At 42.5% G+C, this 17,752-nt stretch overlaps 1 protein-coding gene and 1 long non-coding RNA gene across 3 annotated transcripts in view; one reads left to right on the forward strand and one right to left on the reverse strand.

Annotated features, from left to right (window-relative positions):
• LOC111254532 (uncharacterized) overlaps nt 1-17,752 on the reverse strand; it is a 48,702-nt gene that overhangs the window by 1,188 nt on the left and 29,762 nt on the right. The window contains exon 2 of one of the 2 annotated variants that reach the window (XR_002675061.2): nt 994-1,793. Coding sequence is in view for 1 of the 2 variants with exons in the window: in XM_022815470.2 (XP_022671205.1) it covers nt 1,189-1,793 (605 nt within the window). In the remaining variant the exon portion in view is untranslated. Of the gene's footprint in view, nt 1-844; nt 1,794-17,752 lie in introns of those variants that run through there. The other variant, XM_022815470.2, reaches the window with a different exon arrangement.
• LOC147754400 (uncharacterized) overlaps nt 2,863-17,752 on the forward strand; it is a 37,990-nt gene continuing 23,100 nt past the window's right edge. The window contains exons 1-2 of the long non-coding RNA XR_015316844.1: nt 2,863-3,068; nt 4,534-4,588. This is a non-coding gene — a long non-coding RNA (uncharacterized LOC147754400). The remainder of the gene's footprint in view (nt 3,069-4,533; nt 4,589-17,752) is intronic.

Consider the following 17,752-nt stretch of genomic DNA (forward strand, 5'->3'; position numbering starts at 1 on the left):
TATATATATATATTTTTTTTTTTTTTTCCCTAAATACCCCCAAAAATGTACCGATGCCGCTGAGAAGAGGTCGTCGTACACAAAACTTTTACAATGGCTGTTTCTAACGGCCTCATTTTGGACTGCCTCAAGCAATCCAATTATTATGGCAGGTATATGTTGCGTCAGTTTTGTGTTAGTATGCACAATGTACATCTATCTGAATCACGTGAGGTGACGTTTCTGAGGTTTTTCTATTGCTTATATTTTCCTCATCAGCGAGGGTTGCCCACAGAAGTCACAGACATGCCTGTACCTGCGGAATAGGCCGGGTCCGCTATGAAGGCTTGCTGTTGAGGGTCTTCGGCCTGCTATCAGCGTCTCTGGTCACATGACGGCCACACTTTCTAGCTTTTAGGTTCAGTTGGCTGCTTTCGTTTAACTAATCAGATCATTACAATTGCTTCCAAGTATGCGTCAATGACATTATAGATCATCGTACATATTCTGATGACTGAGCGTTTCTATAGGTTATTTAGAAATTTTAGTGGTGGTAGATTTGTTACTCGGTGACTTTTGTATGTACAGAATATGTACAGCAGAAGTTTTCTCCTATCAATGGCTTTCCTAACAGGAAGAACGAATGCAGTCAGCCGCACTTTTACTCACTCTGGGCAAAAACAGTTGACTCCGCATCGTATAGTCAATGTTGTTGTTGTTGTTGTTGTTGTTGCTGCTGTTGTTGTTGTTGTTGTTGTTGTTGTTGTTGTTGTTGCATCAAATACTCTTCACTTTTCATGCTTGTTCAACTATTGCCGATGTTAATGCGGTAATTGACACCGTTTATGACGATAAAATCCGATCATTGCTCGAAAATACGTTTGTTTTTATTTCTGATATGTCTTCGCAGATACAGTGTTATTATTACTAGTAAAAGGCGGTAACGGGACTGGTCATTGGATTAAATGGCGATACTTCATAAAGATTAATAATTACTGCTATAATTATCGTTACTTGTAAAGACGATCACGATGGAGCACAAAGTGAAACGGGCTAACAAAGATGACGGCATAGACGAATTTTCCAGTCTTCGTTTCGTGCATGTGCCGATGTTTTCTCAACAACCACTTATTCGCCAATCAACAGCATCATCATGGACGTGTCACATCTTTATCAGCTACTTGCGACGCGACCGTCGTTGCTGTGTCCCTATGTGCTGCTTGTGGGTGGCGATGGAGATCGACTTGAGCCGTCATTCTTCGCTAGTGTCCTGCTTCCTGGACCTCCGTCCGACTTGACAGACAACAACTTCATTGGGGTGGCAGCTACAGAGGCACCCCCACTGGGGTTGCTGGCCTGTCCAGCGGATTGAGCCTGGCCTTGAACCTGTGCCTGAGTGGAGGCCTGACTAAATGGGCCTGATAGAAGTCGTGGAGGTGGAATATGTGCCGACATTCCAGGGATAAACGGCGGAGGTTGAGTGCCTGACAGGCCCAGTGCGAAGGCGGCGGCGGCTGCTGGCAGGAGCGCTGGACGTGCGGCAAGCCGAAGCTTCTCGATTTCGGCTTCTTTCAGCCGTTTTTCCTTCGCACGTCGGTTCTGGAACCAAATCTTCACTTGGGTCTCAGTGAGGTTGAGCGACGAAGAGAATTCGGCCCGTTCCGCTATTGACAGATATTGCTTGGCCCGAAATTTTCGCTCAAGTGACAACAACTGTTGGGTCGTGAATGGCGTACGAGGTTTTCGGTTATTTTTGTGCTTTCGCAAGGCGCATTTCATTGCCTGTGGAGGTATCTTCGGTAGCTCGCCATTTTCTGAAACAACCAGTAAAGACAGAGATATATATATATTCATTGATTAATTGATGTCGATTATGCATGCACACTGCTAGTGAAATTTTAAAAAAAATTATAAAAATTTTTGAAAAATCTAATAGAAACTGAAAAAAGTTAACCGACAAATTAATACCACTGCAATGGCAATACGTGGCTTACTGCAGGACAAACGCGAGCTTCGCTGGGAGAAACGCTAACATCGAAGCACATTCGAATCGTTTCTTTTTGATTAGCACAAGCCGTTTTGACGATCTGAATACTAATGCAGACCTACATTATTATTGATAAATGAGGCCAGTTAAAGAACAATGATCCGTACAACCGTAGCAACACACTATAACTCATAGCTATTATGTTACCAACCTATACGCGTACTGAAGATGATTCACAAACGCCATTTTCACTGTTGTATTATAAAATTACTTGATTTAAATTTGCGCGCTATTACTACGGTGCTGCCATCGATCAACAACACCAAGCCGTTATCCCATTACCAACGGCTGCACCGCATCAATAGCTGACCTTTATATTAAAATGGTAATGATTTGTCGTACTACGCCCAATATCAACTATTATTATTACAGAAGTATCTATTTTTTGTAATTATTACACAATAATTTCGCTCTTTCCTACGCTGTTTGCCAATTCTCCCAGTGTGCGCTCACTTGTAAACACCATTTAGATTTAACCTCTGCCAGTTTTTGGTAAGTTTACTTGTGTAACACAGTCATCACGACCATTGCAATAGTACAAATACTGCTGCTATTACCACGGCAGGGTATTGCTCAGAATGCCAATATTGTTAGTTATGCTAGATAATATTATTATGATAAAGATGGTGATGACGACGGTCGTGCTTCTATGGCGGATTCGAACTTTCAAAAAAGCCGCGGCCCTATCACCTCTCGCCATAAAACCACCCTTCCCAGCGCACACAGCAGCCATACGCTCTCACACGCCCCCCTTACAGAGTCACATCAGCAAAGTACACAAACCAATGAAAAGATCCAACAGAGGGCGCGCTGACTCGTGTGCGTGATATCTGCACGAGTTTATTCTCCTCAGCAATTTTCCATAACCGTGCGTAATGCCTTTACCGCGAAGTGATCGCAGGGTATGGTCGACTGCCTCTCTCGCCTTCTTTTCGAATGCCTATTTTACGCCATGACCAACAAGTTGACGTGTTTCGTTCTAGACGTAACCTCTCCCTTCGTTCGTCCATCGTCGTTCGCTAGTCTTCGACCCGATCACAAAGTAAATATCGTCTCCATGCGTTCGGTCATGTGTGGTCTACATATGTTTGCCTCTCACTGACTCTCGCCAGTGAACGATCGGAAGAGTGGAAGACCTTTATGTCAGAAGCTCTTTTTCTATTGTTTTTTTTTCTTTTCTATACAGTATATAATAATGTACTCTTACGTAGCAACCCTTATACAGACTAACACAGACGCACACACACGACGCTCTCGTAAAATCCTGTTGATTCATTATCTGTATGTGGCGGTGCCCTTTCGCGGGCAAAAACCACGACGGTGTCGATAATGGTGCCGACGAAGTGCAGGCTATGAGTAATATGCTAAAGCCTGCATACGACTGTTTGCTTCGGTAAGCCAAAGCAGACATCATATTCCCTTGTACTTTGAACCGATGGCGATGTAGTCATTTAGCGGCCATGCAGCACACAAAAAATTACGAGCTCTACTAGTCATTGTTTGTCGTCTATATTATTCCCAACATACAGCTAGATCTGTCTGTTTTAGAATCTCTCTGTTCGACTTTCGAGTAACCGCTTTTGACGTTGTCGGTAGAAATCGCGGTCTGTGCGCGGTTGTGGTGCGTTGTACCAGTCGGCTTGCTAGGGGCGGGAGGTCTACCGATAGACGACGGTTTGTGCTATCGACGACCATCTTCTCTTGGATGCTGCCATCGGGGGATAGTTTTTAGTAATGATAATAATAGTTTTGCCCTCTTCTCGCGTTGCTTCGCTGCGCTGTGGCATTGTTCATTATCCTTCATTTTCCATTTTTGCTCTGCCTTCCTTTCTCTCGATTCCGAGGTTGATGCCTGCGTTCAGCCGTCCGTGTTCGCCTACTTCACAGCTATTCATCCTTAAGTGGCAGTTTATGCGTGAGCTTGACTAATGTCGCAACCGGCCCAACACAACGCCGCTGGGTGACCAGCAGTTCTGCATCTGTGCTTCGCGGCGTTTGCACACGGGTTTCGTCACTCGGGACTCCTCGATGACAACGATGATTTGAACAATGACGGCGACTTTTGTTTTTGCCCGTCGATACTGCAACATTGTATAGCGTAAAGGCGTCTGTTGTCCATAGCTATAAAGATATATGACATATATTAGATCCCGGACAAAAGTCGTTTGCTGAACCGCTGATTGCTAGTATTATTTGATTTCCGTTGTTGGTCCGCCGCCTGGTCCGTTCAGTCCGATGGGCGGCCCAAATAACGAAGCGAAAACTGCACAGCAGTGCAGTGTACGAGATTATATTTATATTAGCACATATCGGAAAATATTATTATTATTACTCGACGAGGGACCCTTGTCGCACGTCTGAACATCGCTGTTCATTCGGCGATGCCCTCGCTGTGTGTAAACAAAATAAACGACGACGATGACGACAGTTACCATGCACTTTCAATGATAACCCTATAACCAGCGACATATACAGCCGTTTGAGCGAATATATTTATTATTCTACAGGTAATAATGCCTGTGTCCACGGTGTTATGACGATGAGCACGCTGTTTGCCTTCAGGTACGAATGCTAAACGAATATATTAGTCAAATTCGTGGGATCATATGCTAATATGGATGCAAATATGATACCAATAGATCGTGGCGCACAATTCAAACGATCTATCAACACCCCCTAGGGTCAGTATCTGTAACTATAACAATAATCATAGAAGCTCTTTCTGATATAATAATGGCGCCATATAATAAAAACGCATATATATATAGGTTATGACAGCACTCCGGTTGTTCTACCGAGTGTCAACAAAAGCGATTATAAAATTATAGATGGGCGTAATAACAGTGAAGATGTTTATCATTAGAACTGAGATTCGTGTCCGTTTTCAAGTCGTTACCACAAAAGCTGGCTTACTACAACGTCGAAACGGATATAAGAAATTATCGAGGCCAGAAGTGGTCTTAAATTTTTTCGTACTCAAAATTCAATATCTGCCACTGTTAAAGCGGTTCACTTGTGCTTGTGATTATAAAAAAGTACACTGCGGTTTTATTAATACTACCTGTATTTGCACGATCACGGCCTTTAACAGCTAACAAAAATAGTTATTGAATGAGTAGTGTAGAATAAAAATCGTGTAAATATATTTAGGAATTATATTTTGATCTTCATATATTGCGTCTCAAAATGCCACCACATGACAAGATGGGGCATTTAAATTCTTGCTTTGGCAAACATTCTCAGTGCTAGAAGAACAACAGTATGTCATTTCTGGGCTTGGAATGAAGGTTATCTATTAAACAATCCCACAGAGACTAAGCTTCCTTTTATGTCCGAGATCGACGGACCACTCTATTATCAGTTTTTATGAGGTGAGACAAATTAGAAAATCGTCAATAAGACTCTAAACTGCATCAAAATGGCCCAAAGAGCCGTTTCGACATAGAAATTCATGGTGATTTTTTTAAACTTTTTGTATTTTGGCACTTTTAGGAATTTCGGCCTGTTATCAATCTACACAGGCTACATAGTTTCAAGGAATTCACTCTTATTAGTATGGAGCAACGCGTCGCTACCATGAGGAAGGGTATTTGCGGATTACATAGAGAATATTATAAAAATTACTAATGGACAATATATGTCCTAAATTGAAGACGCAATCACACCTAATAATAATAACTAGATCATATATTAGGTCATAGTATGTGCGAAATAATTCGCTGGAATATTTGTTTCTCGTTCAGAGACAATTTTTAAGGGAAAATCCATATTTAGACACCTGCATCACCCTGCATGTTTTAAATAGTATATCGGGCAAATGGCTCAAAACTAGCAACTATTTCCTTTGTTCCCATTTATTTTTTGCCCAAAAATTGATGATAATTACTCAGTATCAGAGCAATCATACATATACATATATATCTGCTAGTTTGGATATAAAAGACTATTAAAGCCATACAGACGCAGACTACCCTTGTTGGAACTACCAGTATTGTTTGAGGTGTCCAGTCGCTGTTAACGTGGCTACCGGCGCTAGAAGCAACTAAAAAAAAAGGTCGCCGCCAAGGGACTAGTCCCGTCTGCATAAGGTACTTGACAGAAAAGCGAGGAGCGACCGCTTTCGTATATATAAGAGTAACAATAGTCCAGCTCTGGACCGTAACGACTCTATACTGTGTGATGATGGAAGGTCATGAAAACAATATATAACCGCAAGGAGGGAGGCGCTTTAACAAGGACGCTCAACCCTTAGGACCGAACGCGGAGGGTGCAACCGTTGGTAAAGACGGCCGAATACAATAGTCAAGAATCTTCACAGCCAATAGTTAAGATACCGCTAAAGTATAAAGATCAGAGTAGTTAATTCATATATTTTTAATCATCGATGAACTATCTAGTCGTTTACAAACAAGTTATTTACTCGTATACGTATCTTCTGATCAAACACAGATACGAGCTATAAGAAAGCAAACTCTTTCTCGAAATGAAACTATATACGAAGGAAGTTATACGCCAGATTTAAATATAATCATAATAATACAATCTCCATATAACTTATGGATTAGTATACTATTCGTATAATTTGAATCAAAGATAAATAACTGTAAGATTTATTAATTAATGCGCAAAAACACTCATCGAATTGGCGCCGTCTTCAGGAATTAGCATTCGTTTTGAATTATTGCTTTTTGTTTTCGAAATTGCACAAGTTGGAATTGTGAAACTCTTATGGGGTTACGTAACTTCAGTTTTAACAGATCTTAAACATTAACGATCAAGAGGTGTTATAGTTCTTCTATCGGAACTCTGTTTTGAGACAACAAATCTTACTCTCCAATCTAATATTGTTGATAATATGTTCTATGATCGCACTGTTTCCACCATATATAGCCATACTTTGGCGTGGCACGCCCGTTCTGTCCTCGCATGTTAAAATGCAGCCGACCACTGAGCATTTGGATAAGCCCCCAACAAGGAAATGACGGTGGTTAATATGGGGACGGGGGCTTGAGCAACGAAGAGACTCGTCTTAGCTAGGTGCTTTAGTCACCTACCTCATCTGCTTGCATCCCAACGCTGCCGCCATCCCTGCCTAGCCATATATACGATGCAATCCCGTGTCATCACAAAGTTTCGCACAAAGCGGCCTCATTCGAAGCACTCCACGCGCGGGCCTGCGGCTCACTGTGCTGTGAGGTAAGGGCGAGAAAAAGCTTCCTCGGCAGGAAGTAGCTGAAGATGGAGGTAACGGTCGTTGAGGCGAGGCTAACTGAAGGCTGAGGGTGCTGGAAACCTCGATGTTGGCTTTTGCTACGAGAGCAGCATAGCGCTTAGCTTTCATAGAACGAAGAGAAGGAAGAAAAGATAACGTCCCTAACGGCTATCTTTACCTCCAATTCGCTTCTACCGTCTTCCTTAGTGGTATCGGCCATCTTGTGAAGTATCGTGGGCTACAACGGAGCCAGTAACAGCGGCAGCTGCTCTTCTTAACTGCATGTGCTTCATCTAGGAACAACTAACTATATCATCGGCAAGTTGACTACCCTGTCCACGGCTGCTGCCGCTTGTCGACTCAGATGCAGATAAAAATGGCATTATTATACAAAAGTAAACGAGTACTGCGAGTACAATTTACCGAATTAGGACTATATGCTGTATACTTCGAACCGAAATTGGTTCCATCGTCCGGTTTTATTATATATAGTATTATTTATGTGGAACCTTAAAGAGAAGTCCTTGCGATCAATGCCTTTTCGACAACATTCATTCGAACTCCTTGAGGAAGCGCTACCAGATCTTGTAATCATTCCAGCGACCCTTGTTCGGCAACAGTTAATGTCGTGAGGTCAGAGGGAGCGAAGGGCCGTTAACTTGTTCGTGGCCTCTAGCTGGAGCCGACTGGATGAAGTGGGCGCATGAACAAATGAAACATACTGTTTATATTCGCTGCATCGTGCGCTTGATAGTCGATCGCGGATCAGGAAATTCAGTCTATAGATTTAGTTATGAACGCGTATTGGTCAGGAAGTTGGTGACTGGTTGAGTAACTTAATGATGACTCTATTGAGGAATTGGCGCCTAGCGTGAGCTAGGCCATATTGAAATCGGCATGAGCACCGTCTGAGAAGAAGTGGTCACGCTTTCATCGAAACCTCAAAGAACAGCCGAATAGCTCTATTTGTGCACTTACGGTAAGTGCACAAACGTGATTTACACGTGCACTTACAAAAAAGAGTAGCAGCATTTTGTTTGTAATAGAAAAATCGTAATTATTGTTAGACTCGATAATTAGAGATAGACGAAAAGGAGTTCCACCAATTAGGAAATGTCTATAATAATGCTTGTTATTAACGGAGAGCGACTTTTGGATTATTTTCATTCAGTGTTCAGTGTTTCAACGTCCGGATTGCCGTTTGCCGTCTTAGGTTGACATCTATTTTAGCTTGTGGATAGGCAGACGAGTCATTGTTCGAGAGGTTAGGCCGACATAGGTAACGAGATGGAAATTGGCACTGACAGACGATGCTCACCGTTTGTGCGCTGGGGAGTTGACTTGTTAATTTTTGGGTTATGCTGCTTGTTGCACCCGACTTGTTTAGTTAAATTATGGCAGATGTAGTTCCTCTAATCTATTACACCTTCTGAAGGCAGCAAAATGTAGTACATCTGATCTCTGGCTGAATACTTTATGTTGTTACTTAGTCAAATGTAAAAGACAGAAAGCGGATTATATCTCGATTGACGAAATGGTTTCTCCACAAAGACCGGCTGAATTACTGCGTTATCGGAACCTTTCGTCGTAGAGGTGTATTCTCTAACGTAAACTTTTATGCCAAAGTCTCCATGAGCATGAGGGGTAAATAGCTGAAACTTCTTTGTGGCTCGAGATATAACCGAACCATTTAGACCCTCGACATCCTGTCAAATTGAAAACTTACTTTGAGCACACATTAAGAGTTAACAACCAAAACTGGTTCTAACCAATCGTCAACCACAAACGTGCAGTGACGCCTGCAATAATAAGAGTTCGTTACCTCATCAACTGTAACAGAGGGGAACCGCAAAAATTCGAATCATCTTACAGTTCTCGGAAAAATGTTTCTTCTTTGCCCGGGGGCATTCTTCAGTTTTTTACGTTGTCCTATTAGGTCGAGTTGTCCTTCCCTCGTTTCGTCTTGTAACGCGCAGATTTTATTTCTATGTCCCTCCAGCTCGCTAACGTCACTGTTTTCAACAACTACAGTTTTCCTGCCTATTTTCTTTTGCTTGAATCGACTTTATCTTCTATTCTCCCTTGTTTTATCTCGATTTTTTTGGCTTCGTGCGATTCGGAAACGAATCGAGGCCTGACCAGCTTCTGCGCCGCAGACTAGCTAGCTATTCCTGCCGCCTATAGAAATCTCTCCAAATATTATAGAGCCATCATCGTATCGACGGGGGCTCTTCTCCCTCTTGATCAGCAGCTGCCGAAAACGCTTGTCGACGCGATGGCCGATCAGGTGGCGCCAGCGGCGGACGTAGCGGACGCGATCAACGTGGCGAGAGACTTAGCCGGATATCACATGAGCCTCTTCATACGAGCGGAGAGTAGAAAAAACTCAAACTTATTGAGATATCACCAGTTCAGTTGCTATAGATGAAGCAAGCCGGGCAAGACAGCTACTAGAAATAACGTAAAACTCATGCGAAGGGAAGATACACATGTTACTACATCTGTTAATACGCCATCATGATGCGAGCCGCCGGACAGATTCGTTTCCCGCATAGGAGACATCAATGAAAGAAAAAAATAACTGGGAGAAGTTCGATTGTAGAAGAAATTGCCCAAAAGAAATAAATGCGCTGTCACTGATCTCGTAGTTGGTGCTGCGCGGGCCGTCATGTACTATAGCTATCCCCAGCATGACTCTAATAGGTGAACGAAGTACATTAGAATATGTATGCGTTATCAGGTCCCGTAGAAGAAGGCAGGTTGCTAGAAGATTTTTTTTTTGTAAAGCAGAAACTAAAGACTTCGTCTTAGACTTCACTCGAGTCGACGAGGTCGAGGGATCCCGTCGAGAAAAATGGTGAACGTGTGCGCACAATAGCTGTAGCAGTCGGTCCAACTGACTTGCTTTCGATCTACTGTCTCTTTCTGTTAGACTGACTTTATAGTTCCTTGCCTAATTTGTAACGCTTAAGCGGAAGAGACAGAAAAATGATGGAGAGAAATAGCTATTATATAGACTCCTCATCCTGAATGTATATACGCACGCCATTATATATTCATTGTACACTTTACAGTTACCGAATCAGCGAGTGCATACTTTTGTTAAATGAGAAACAAGCTTGTTAATAGCATTACATGAAAAAGACCACTCTAGAGGTAATCATCTATCATTGCCCTGATGAAGTGAAAGAAATAAAGGATATGCTTTGTCCTAGAGACTTTCAGGTCGACGTCTATACGATGTACATACCTTATAAATATGGCGAATTATCGTAAGCAACGTGCCCACTAAACACTGCTATCTAGGTTGGTTACCATCGAACCTGTTTCAACAGAGATCATAAATATTTCCCATAAGCGAACTAAAATTTACCTCAACAACGTCCCTTTATTTGTCTCAACTGTAGCCTTTTGTCCTACCATCGTGCAAGTCTAATTTACCGCCTCTTCTAACACTTCGTATTTCTTTACGTATGCATTTACTACAAATAATCCTGTGACCATAATTTCAGGATATCGCAGAATCTGTGCACATTCATGCGATAACGGTCAACGACAGCGCTTCACTTAGAACTGCTATTAGTTACCAAAGTACAAATGAACTTCTGTGACACCCCGTTATTCTGCTTGTGAAAACAGCATCACGTCGTGAGGTTCGAAGTAACTGTCAAGGTAAGCGCCCTTCTAACATGCGCAAACCGACAGACAGGAAGATAGGTTTAAGAAGAGATCAACATCGCCTGGCGACGTGCGCCTCGAGTGATTGTTACTGCTACTCAATCATTTAAACCGGTAGTGGATAGTGATTCATCGTTCAGAGAAAAAGGTTCATTTACCATTGAATTTAGCGCTCGCACCCACTATGTCAGTTATAGGGTATTTCCGTACGCTTGACACTCAGTACATCCACCAGCAGTGGCAGCGTGACAATCCACGAAGCGTCGGGCTCCAAAGAAACCGAGGAAATATATGCGAATTTAATTATTGTCAAAGTTGACTGCTTTTGCCGCGGCTGCTGCTTGATTCAGAAGCTCGTGTCTGTTTGTCTATTTGTCCACTGCCGCATTCATTGGTTTCCCTTCCTTTCCGCCCAAGCGGGAATCTAAAGTGGGGCGGCATGACAAGTATACGAGTGATAATTTTCGGTTAGCCGCGCCGACGGCTCGGGCCACCGATTTAGTTAGCGGTATTCACAGCGCAGGCGGTCAAGAACACAAAGGTTGAAGAATACAAGCGTTGCCTTATTGCACAGGGGCCACTGGCTAAAACGCAGTCGTAGGGTCGAAACAAAGCTTCGTTTAACGACGACAGAGATTTCCGATGTCCAATGAAGCGAATGAACCGGCTATCGCTATCGCAGACACCGCTAAGTCTCGCACTGTGTCGTCGTCATCGGATGCTTGGTGTTGTCCGTTTAGAAAGTAAGCGGCTGGGCGATAAGGCCCGAACTTGTTCAGCCACGGCGAACGGTAGAGTATTGCCGTCCTTGTTGGATGCATTGCTGTCGATTTTAGCCTTCTCCTTTATAACCATGCACGAGATCGGGCATGGCCGCTTCTGGTATCTAACTCTGTTTTGCCTAAACCGCCATAATATGGTCGCTGCGCAATGACACTTGTGCATCTTCGCATACGGATTACTTTCATAGAGGTTTCACATGTGGGTCGCTTCCTAGACTTCCGTCTTGGGAAAGAGATCTTGAAAAAACTAGGAAGAGAACGAACGGTTGAAAAAGAAAAGCTGCTGGAAAGCACTTACACCAAACCTGTCTATTTAGCGTCATTGCTACTGATACCTGTCATGAGCTAGACAAAACAAGGACGAGGGCACATATTACTTCATGGAAACTGGGCTTGGCTAAAACCTGCCTCCAGTGCCGAACGCAACAGGTCTGCCTAGCTATTACTGCCAGGCGGAAAGATGTTTGTTAAAACTGATGCAGAAAACAAACGAAGGGACCAGTTAAAGGTATCGCAGGCCATCGACCCTTAATGTCGACAAATCCCAAACTATTTTTATCGTTTTGTTGAACTTTAAAGCTGTGCATGTACACATTTGTATATGACCGCCCCTTCGTGTACTCACGCATTGGTAGTATGAAAGCTTAGTTGGTACTAACGTCAGCCCACTTTTATTGTCGTACTCACACTCCTTTCCGCGATAACAAACACCGATCGGAAGCGGGAGGAGGAAAGATTGAAGTCAGTTCCACTGAGGTAATCACTAGACGCAATTTTCAGTTTCATTCCTCCCCCACATTTTGTCCCATATCTGCAAACTGTGTTCTGCGTGTGTATGTGTCAAACTTTTTGTACGAAAGGATTATTTTCCGACGATTTAACGGATTTCCCGTTCTCGCCGCTCGCGCTCTATTTGGGCAACTCGTATTTAATTGAGGTGGCAAGCCAGCTAAGCCACGCTAACCACGATCACGATCGCTGTCATTGTCCTCCTATTCGGCTTGTTTGGCAAATAAGAAGTTAGAATATAGACGAGGAAGGGCAGATAAACGCAAGCCAACATCCCGAAACACCGAAGTGTGTGTATATATATATATATGTGCCTCACGACTCCATCCTTAGGGTAAAACGAGTCGCGTACCTATTAGATATGTGTCTTCAATTTTTCGCCAACAACTAGTTGTCTATTATACAGCATAATATGTAAATTGCAACACGGCGATCACTATTACCAGTACGCATCTGTTACTCGGTGGTGCGAGCTTCAACTGGTTTTTCGAAGTGAAGGTAATCAAACCTTTTGTCGTATTCAGGTTTAATTGCAGCGAAACACTAAATAGGTTTGCCTAACCAAATAAACAGTCGTTAATATTTCATTGGCGCAGTTCAGTAAAGCTAGACGCGTCTATCCGGTGATTCTTTCACCGGCAATAATGCCACCGTCCCTCGACTCCCGCAGTAAACGGTGCATACACATATAGAACGTGTACTAGTTTCGCGAAATCGGAAAGAATGAGGAGAAGAAGCGGAAGACAGAACCGGAGGTGAACAAAGAGGTTCGATTAGGATATGAATGGACCTGGGGAAATGGCGGGATGCGAAGGGATCGTGGAGGCCCTGGATCGCTTCCGCAGAAACAATTGTGACTTAGTGGAGAGCTAAGATGCCGTTACATATCCAAGATGTCGAAATTTCGAAGACATTATCTTCGTTACAGGGTAAGGGGAGAAGTTACAGGAAGGGAAGAAATTGATTTCTTTTTGTTAACTCTTACTCTCTCGCTTCCGCTGCCTTTATCACTCTTTAATAAATGATTGCCTGCTGTTTCAATTAACAGGAGCAAGTATATAAACGATATGCAATGCGGGTACACACATGGTCATATACACTTTTATACCCCTGAAAGTTGGTGTATATATATATATATATATATATATGTTTATGAAGATGCTACCATTGAAATAGCACTGCATAAACACATGAAATAAAAATTTATATCTTGAGGTTGTTCCCCATCGGAGGAGATACCCAATGATGATATTGCAGTGCATGATTCCGCATGGTCCTTTTTTTTTGCAGAAGAAAATTTACCGGCCTACATAGGATGTGATGAAACCGTGTATGGTCTTTTCCAGGCTTCATTAATCATAACTTCCGTATTATAGAAGTCAGGATCTATCTCCGTCATTTTTCTTTCCCATGAGTCCATGAATTTCAGGACAGGGGTGATGAAAAGCTTGAATCTGCATCTCAGATCCTTTATAGAGAGTGGTGTTTCGCCTGAAAGGTACACATATCGTTTAACGACGAACGATGCAAACTAGTGGTGACTAAACGTTCCCTTTTAAAGCAAGAATTTGACCAAATCTTCCGAGCCGCTCTAATGAGAGGTGTTTTCAGACAATTTGAATCCTGTAGGAAACAATCGGGGCCATCCTCATTTCAAACAAAGCTGGCGCCGTGCGCAAAAAAGGTCTCGAGGACGTTCGTATATCCACACTCATTCGTCGCTCCCTATATATGATGTGCTATATGGAAATTCGGTCCTCTATTAGCAAGGTCACGTTCAAGTTCTAAGTACGCTATTTCAAGCTATTCACGCACGTCAAAATCTTTCTTTTCACCTGAAGCGTCTCGAAAGCAGCACGGTAGTCTCTATAACGGAACTTCATCGCCTCTGCCTTGCCCATGTTGATTAATAGTCCGGTTTCATCTGTGTAACATGACAGCCTGGCAAGACTTTGTTGGACAACGTGTCAACCCCTATCAGAGATGACAATATCGTCGACATACAGCGACGTTTTCACGTGTCCCGCCGGATTTTTATACGGAATAGCAAGTCATTGGGCAGCAGAGAGGATAGCAAACGGCCCGGATTGAATGAACAGCTTGAGCTAGATCACTCCATTATCTACAGTTACCGAGTTTTCCTAAAGCATGGTCCTCATTTAATGCAACATGTTCTACGGGATGTCGTATTCTGCAAGCCTTGTTAAAATTTTGTCTCTGAGGCTGTGCCAAACTCTAACGCAAAATCCACAAACATGTGGTTTGTGTCAAGCTCTTAAAGCCTTATGTTACATACCGTGAGGATGAAATGTCCTAGTCGAAATCCAGGCTGTCTAGCTGGAATATATAAAAAAAGCTTTTAGGAGCCTCGTCAACTGACGTGTTGTGAAATCAGTCAGAAGCTCGCAGCAGCAGTTCTTCGCGATTGTCGTTTATGGAAATCGGTCGAGCGGGCCGCTTTTGCGTATGACGCCCAGAAGAATTTCACTATGGCTTGCCGATAAGCGTCCCTGTTCGACTAATCATTAAACAGATTTGACAAACAAGGGGGCACGTCGAACGCACTTTTTAGGTGTCCATTGCATATAATGTCCGATGCAGCCCCGCTGTTCGATCGGAATTGTTTTAAGGACCGCAGTGCCTAAACTCAGCTCCCAGCTCTTCGCGCATCACAGGTGTTTGTTCGTTCTATGCATCAACGTACAAAGGCACAATTCTCTTTCCGAACCCATTTGTATGGTTTGCTTTCCGCTCGTATCAGTTTTTTTTTTTTTTTTTTTTTTGAAAACTACAGAACGGCCTTATGACGCTAATGACGCTTGGTCAGTTCCCTTGATGCCAATAAACAGACAATTCTAAAAGGACAACGTTTCTAATATAAAAGGCACTATAGCTGTCTTAAAATCTAAAAATAAATTTATTGCCAGTCGAATACAATACTGAAATAAAGTTCTGTGCGTCAATATTGTAGTCATGTAGCTGATACACTTTCTATAGGATAAAAGCTTTTCGCATACCAAAACAAAAAAAAAGTTAAATCTTTATTATGTAATACAGATCGATGGCACTCTTCGACTTGTCACATCAATTGAGGTGCATGTTTACCATTCTAACATGTTTCCATGAACTTATACGGGCTCATAGACATACCAGTATACTCAGGATGTACAGGTCAGCTGAACAGGATATCATTGCCAGATGGATTCTTGATTCGCTCACACTGCCGTTTTGTTTGTGCCAATCATAGTGATTCGCTAGGATGCCCGAAGGAGCTCCAATGTCTCTATTAGCATCATGAACAGTGTGAATACCTATCAACAGCGGAACAAGGTGATCTTTCTTCATCTCCTGAAGGATCATTGTAACAGCTAGAGCAACATAATCAGGAGAAACTACGTTCGATTGTCGTTTGTTCAGAGTCACGCAATAAAGTCCTCGATCCTACCGTGTACTGCATCACCGGACGAAGCAGTCCCGCTAGTAGATGAAATAGATGAGGTATACATTTTAGGGCAGTCAGATTTGTATCCCTTTAGTTCCACTTTGAACATGCACGACACGTAGTCATAGCATAGGCTCGTTTTCTGTATTTCTCTACGTATATGTAACCAGCCTATACATACTGCCTTCGTGTTAGCTAATAGAACCGCATGTACTAAAGATCGAGCGCAGCGTGAGTTAGCACATTTAGTCGTTATTTCTACACCTTTTGCAATAGCCGACCGCCATGCCCAGGTCACTGATGTTCATAGTATGTCTATGCTAAGCTAAAATCGCATGCCCGTTAAATTCAGTCAGTAAACAGCCTCAATAATGACGAGACAGGTAATTTTGGTAGAATGGGCCTCCGTCGCAGGACCCCGATTCCAGGACATACTGGTACCACTCTGTAAACTGTCACTGTTGAGTTGGTCTTTACGATATGCTACCAATACGATAACGTTTGTTTTCGTTAATATGTCCGTTATCAATTAACAATGGTTTGTTAATTTTCAAACATTAACTTCATACAACTTCATACGAAAATGAAAGTAGAAAATATAGACACAGATCCCTTTAATACGCATTCGATGACAACAACTTGCTTAACACATTATATAGGTCCGACAAGATCAGAAAACCTATAGTGCTTTCAACGGACATTCAGAGTGCCGACATGTATCCTCTATAAAAAGCTATTAAACTCTAGTATAACACACATACATAGAATGGTACATTTTGGCCTATCCAATGTCTTGGACAAGCACCGTGTCAGGCTCTCGCTGTGAGTGCGCTCGGGGCAGTGAAGCCGGTGTGAATCAGACGCGTTACATTTACAACGGCAAATGGTAATGATCACGAAATCGTTAACTTTACTATAGCCACCCTGTTAAGGCTGATAGTATAAAAAAGATAAAACATTAATGGATCAATATTGTTGTGGCCTAGTGTAAAAATGTACCAGATTTAAATCTATATAAAACTAACGGCACTTGTCTTCTAGTAACAGACGCGGATATTTTTAGCCGAATGATGATAATATAAATCCTCGATATTCCAACGTCGTATAGTGATGGCCTTATAATGTTTCCTTTTTTTATGTCTCATAAATCACATCAATGTCAGCCAGTTGTTAGTTAGTCAGTTGATAATAAATCGCGAAGGAATGCCCTATTTGCTTTCTCTTTCCTTCTAGCTAATGCCACGATTGGTCCTGCTGTTGTCGTTTTTACAGAAAGGAAAAAGCAGGCCACTTCGGAACAAAGCAGGTTACCCTACGTTTTATTTAATGTTAAATTGCGACATTAAATAGTAGTTAGAATAATAAGGTCGACATCAATGTTTCGTTTCGTGAAAAAGAAGCTCCCAGATGCTGATCGAAGATATAGTACAGTCATCTCTGTAATGCAACAGGACAATGCAGCTATCCGTTATATCTAGCAGATCACGCGCATGTCTCATAGATACCCCCAATCAACAAATGCGTCGAACGGCCATTTGCCATAAGCCACAGTGCGTGCTAAAATTATAAAAACAATAACAAATAAGAAGGAAACATCAAAAAGAGCATTTCTAGACGGCGGTTAACAAAGGGTGCCATAATAATCTGTTAATATATTGCAGTGCGGTTAACCCACACATCTTTCTGACAGATCAGTAAAATTGTGCGAGCATATCCATTTGATTTCAGCTTGATTTGCAGTGATATCGTGGCCAGGCGCTCGAAAACACTGGCAGTACAATAAGTTACCGACGAGGGTGTCGGTCATATTTCGCGCATCGATG

The sequence above is a fragment of the Varroa destructor genome, unplaced genomic scaffold, assembly GCF_002443255.2.
Source record: "Varroa destructor unplaced genomic scaffold, Vdes_3.0 BEIS01000007.1, whole genome shotgun sequence".
Lineage (NCBI taxonomy): Eukaryota > Metazoa > Arthropoda > Arachnida > Mesostigmata > Varroidae > Varroa > Varroa destructor.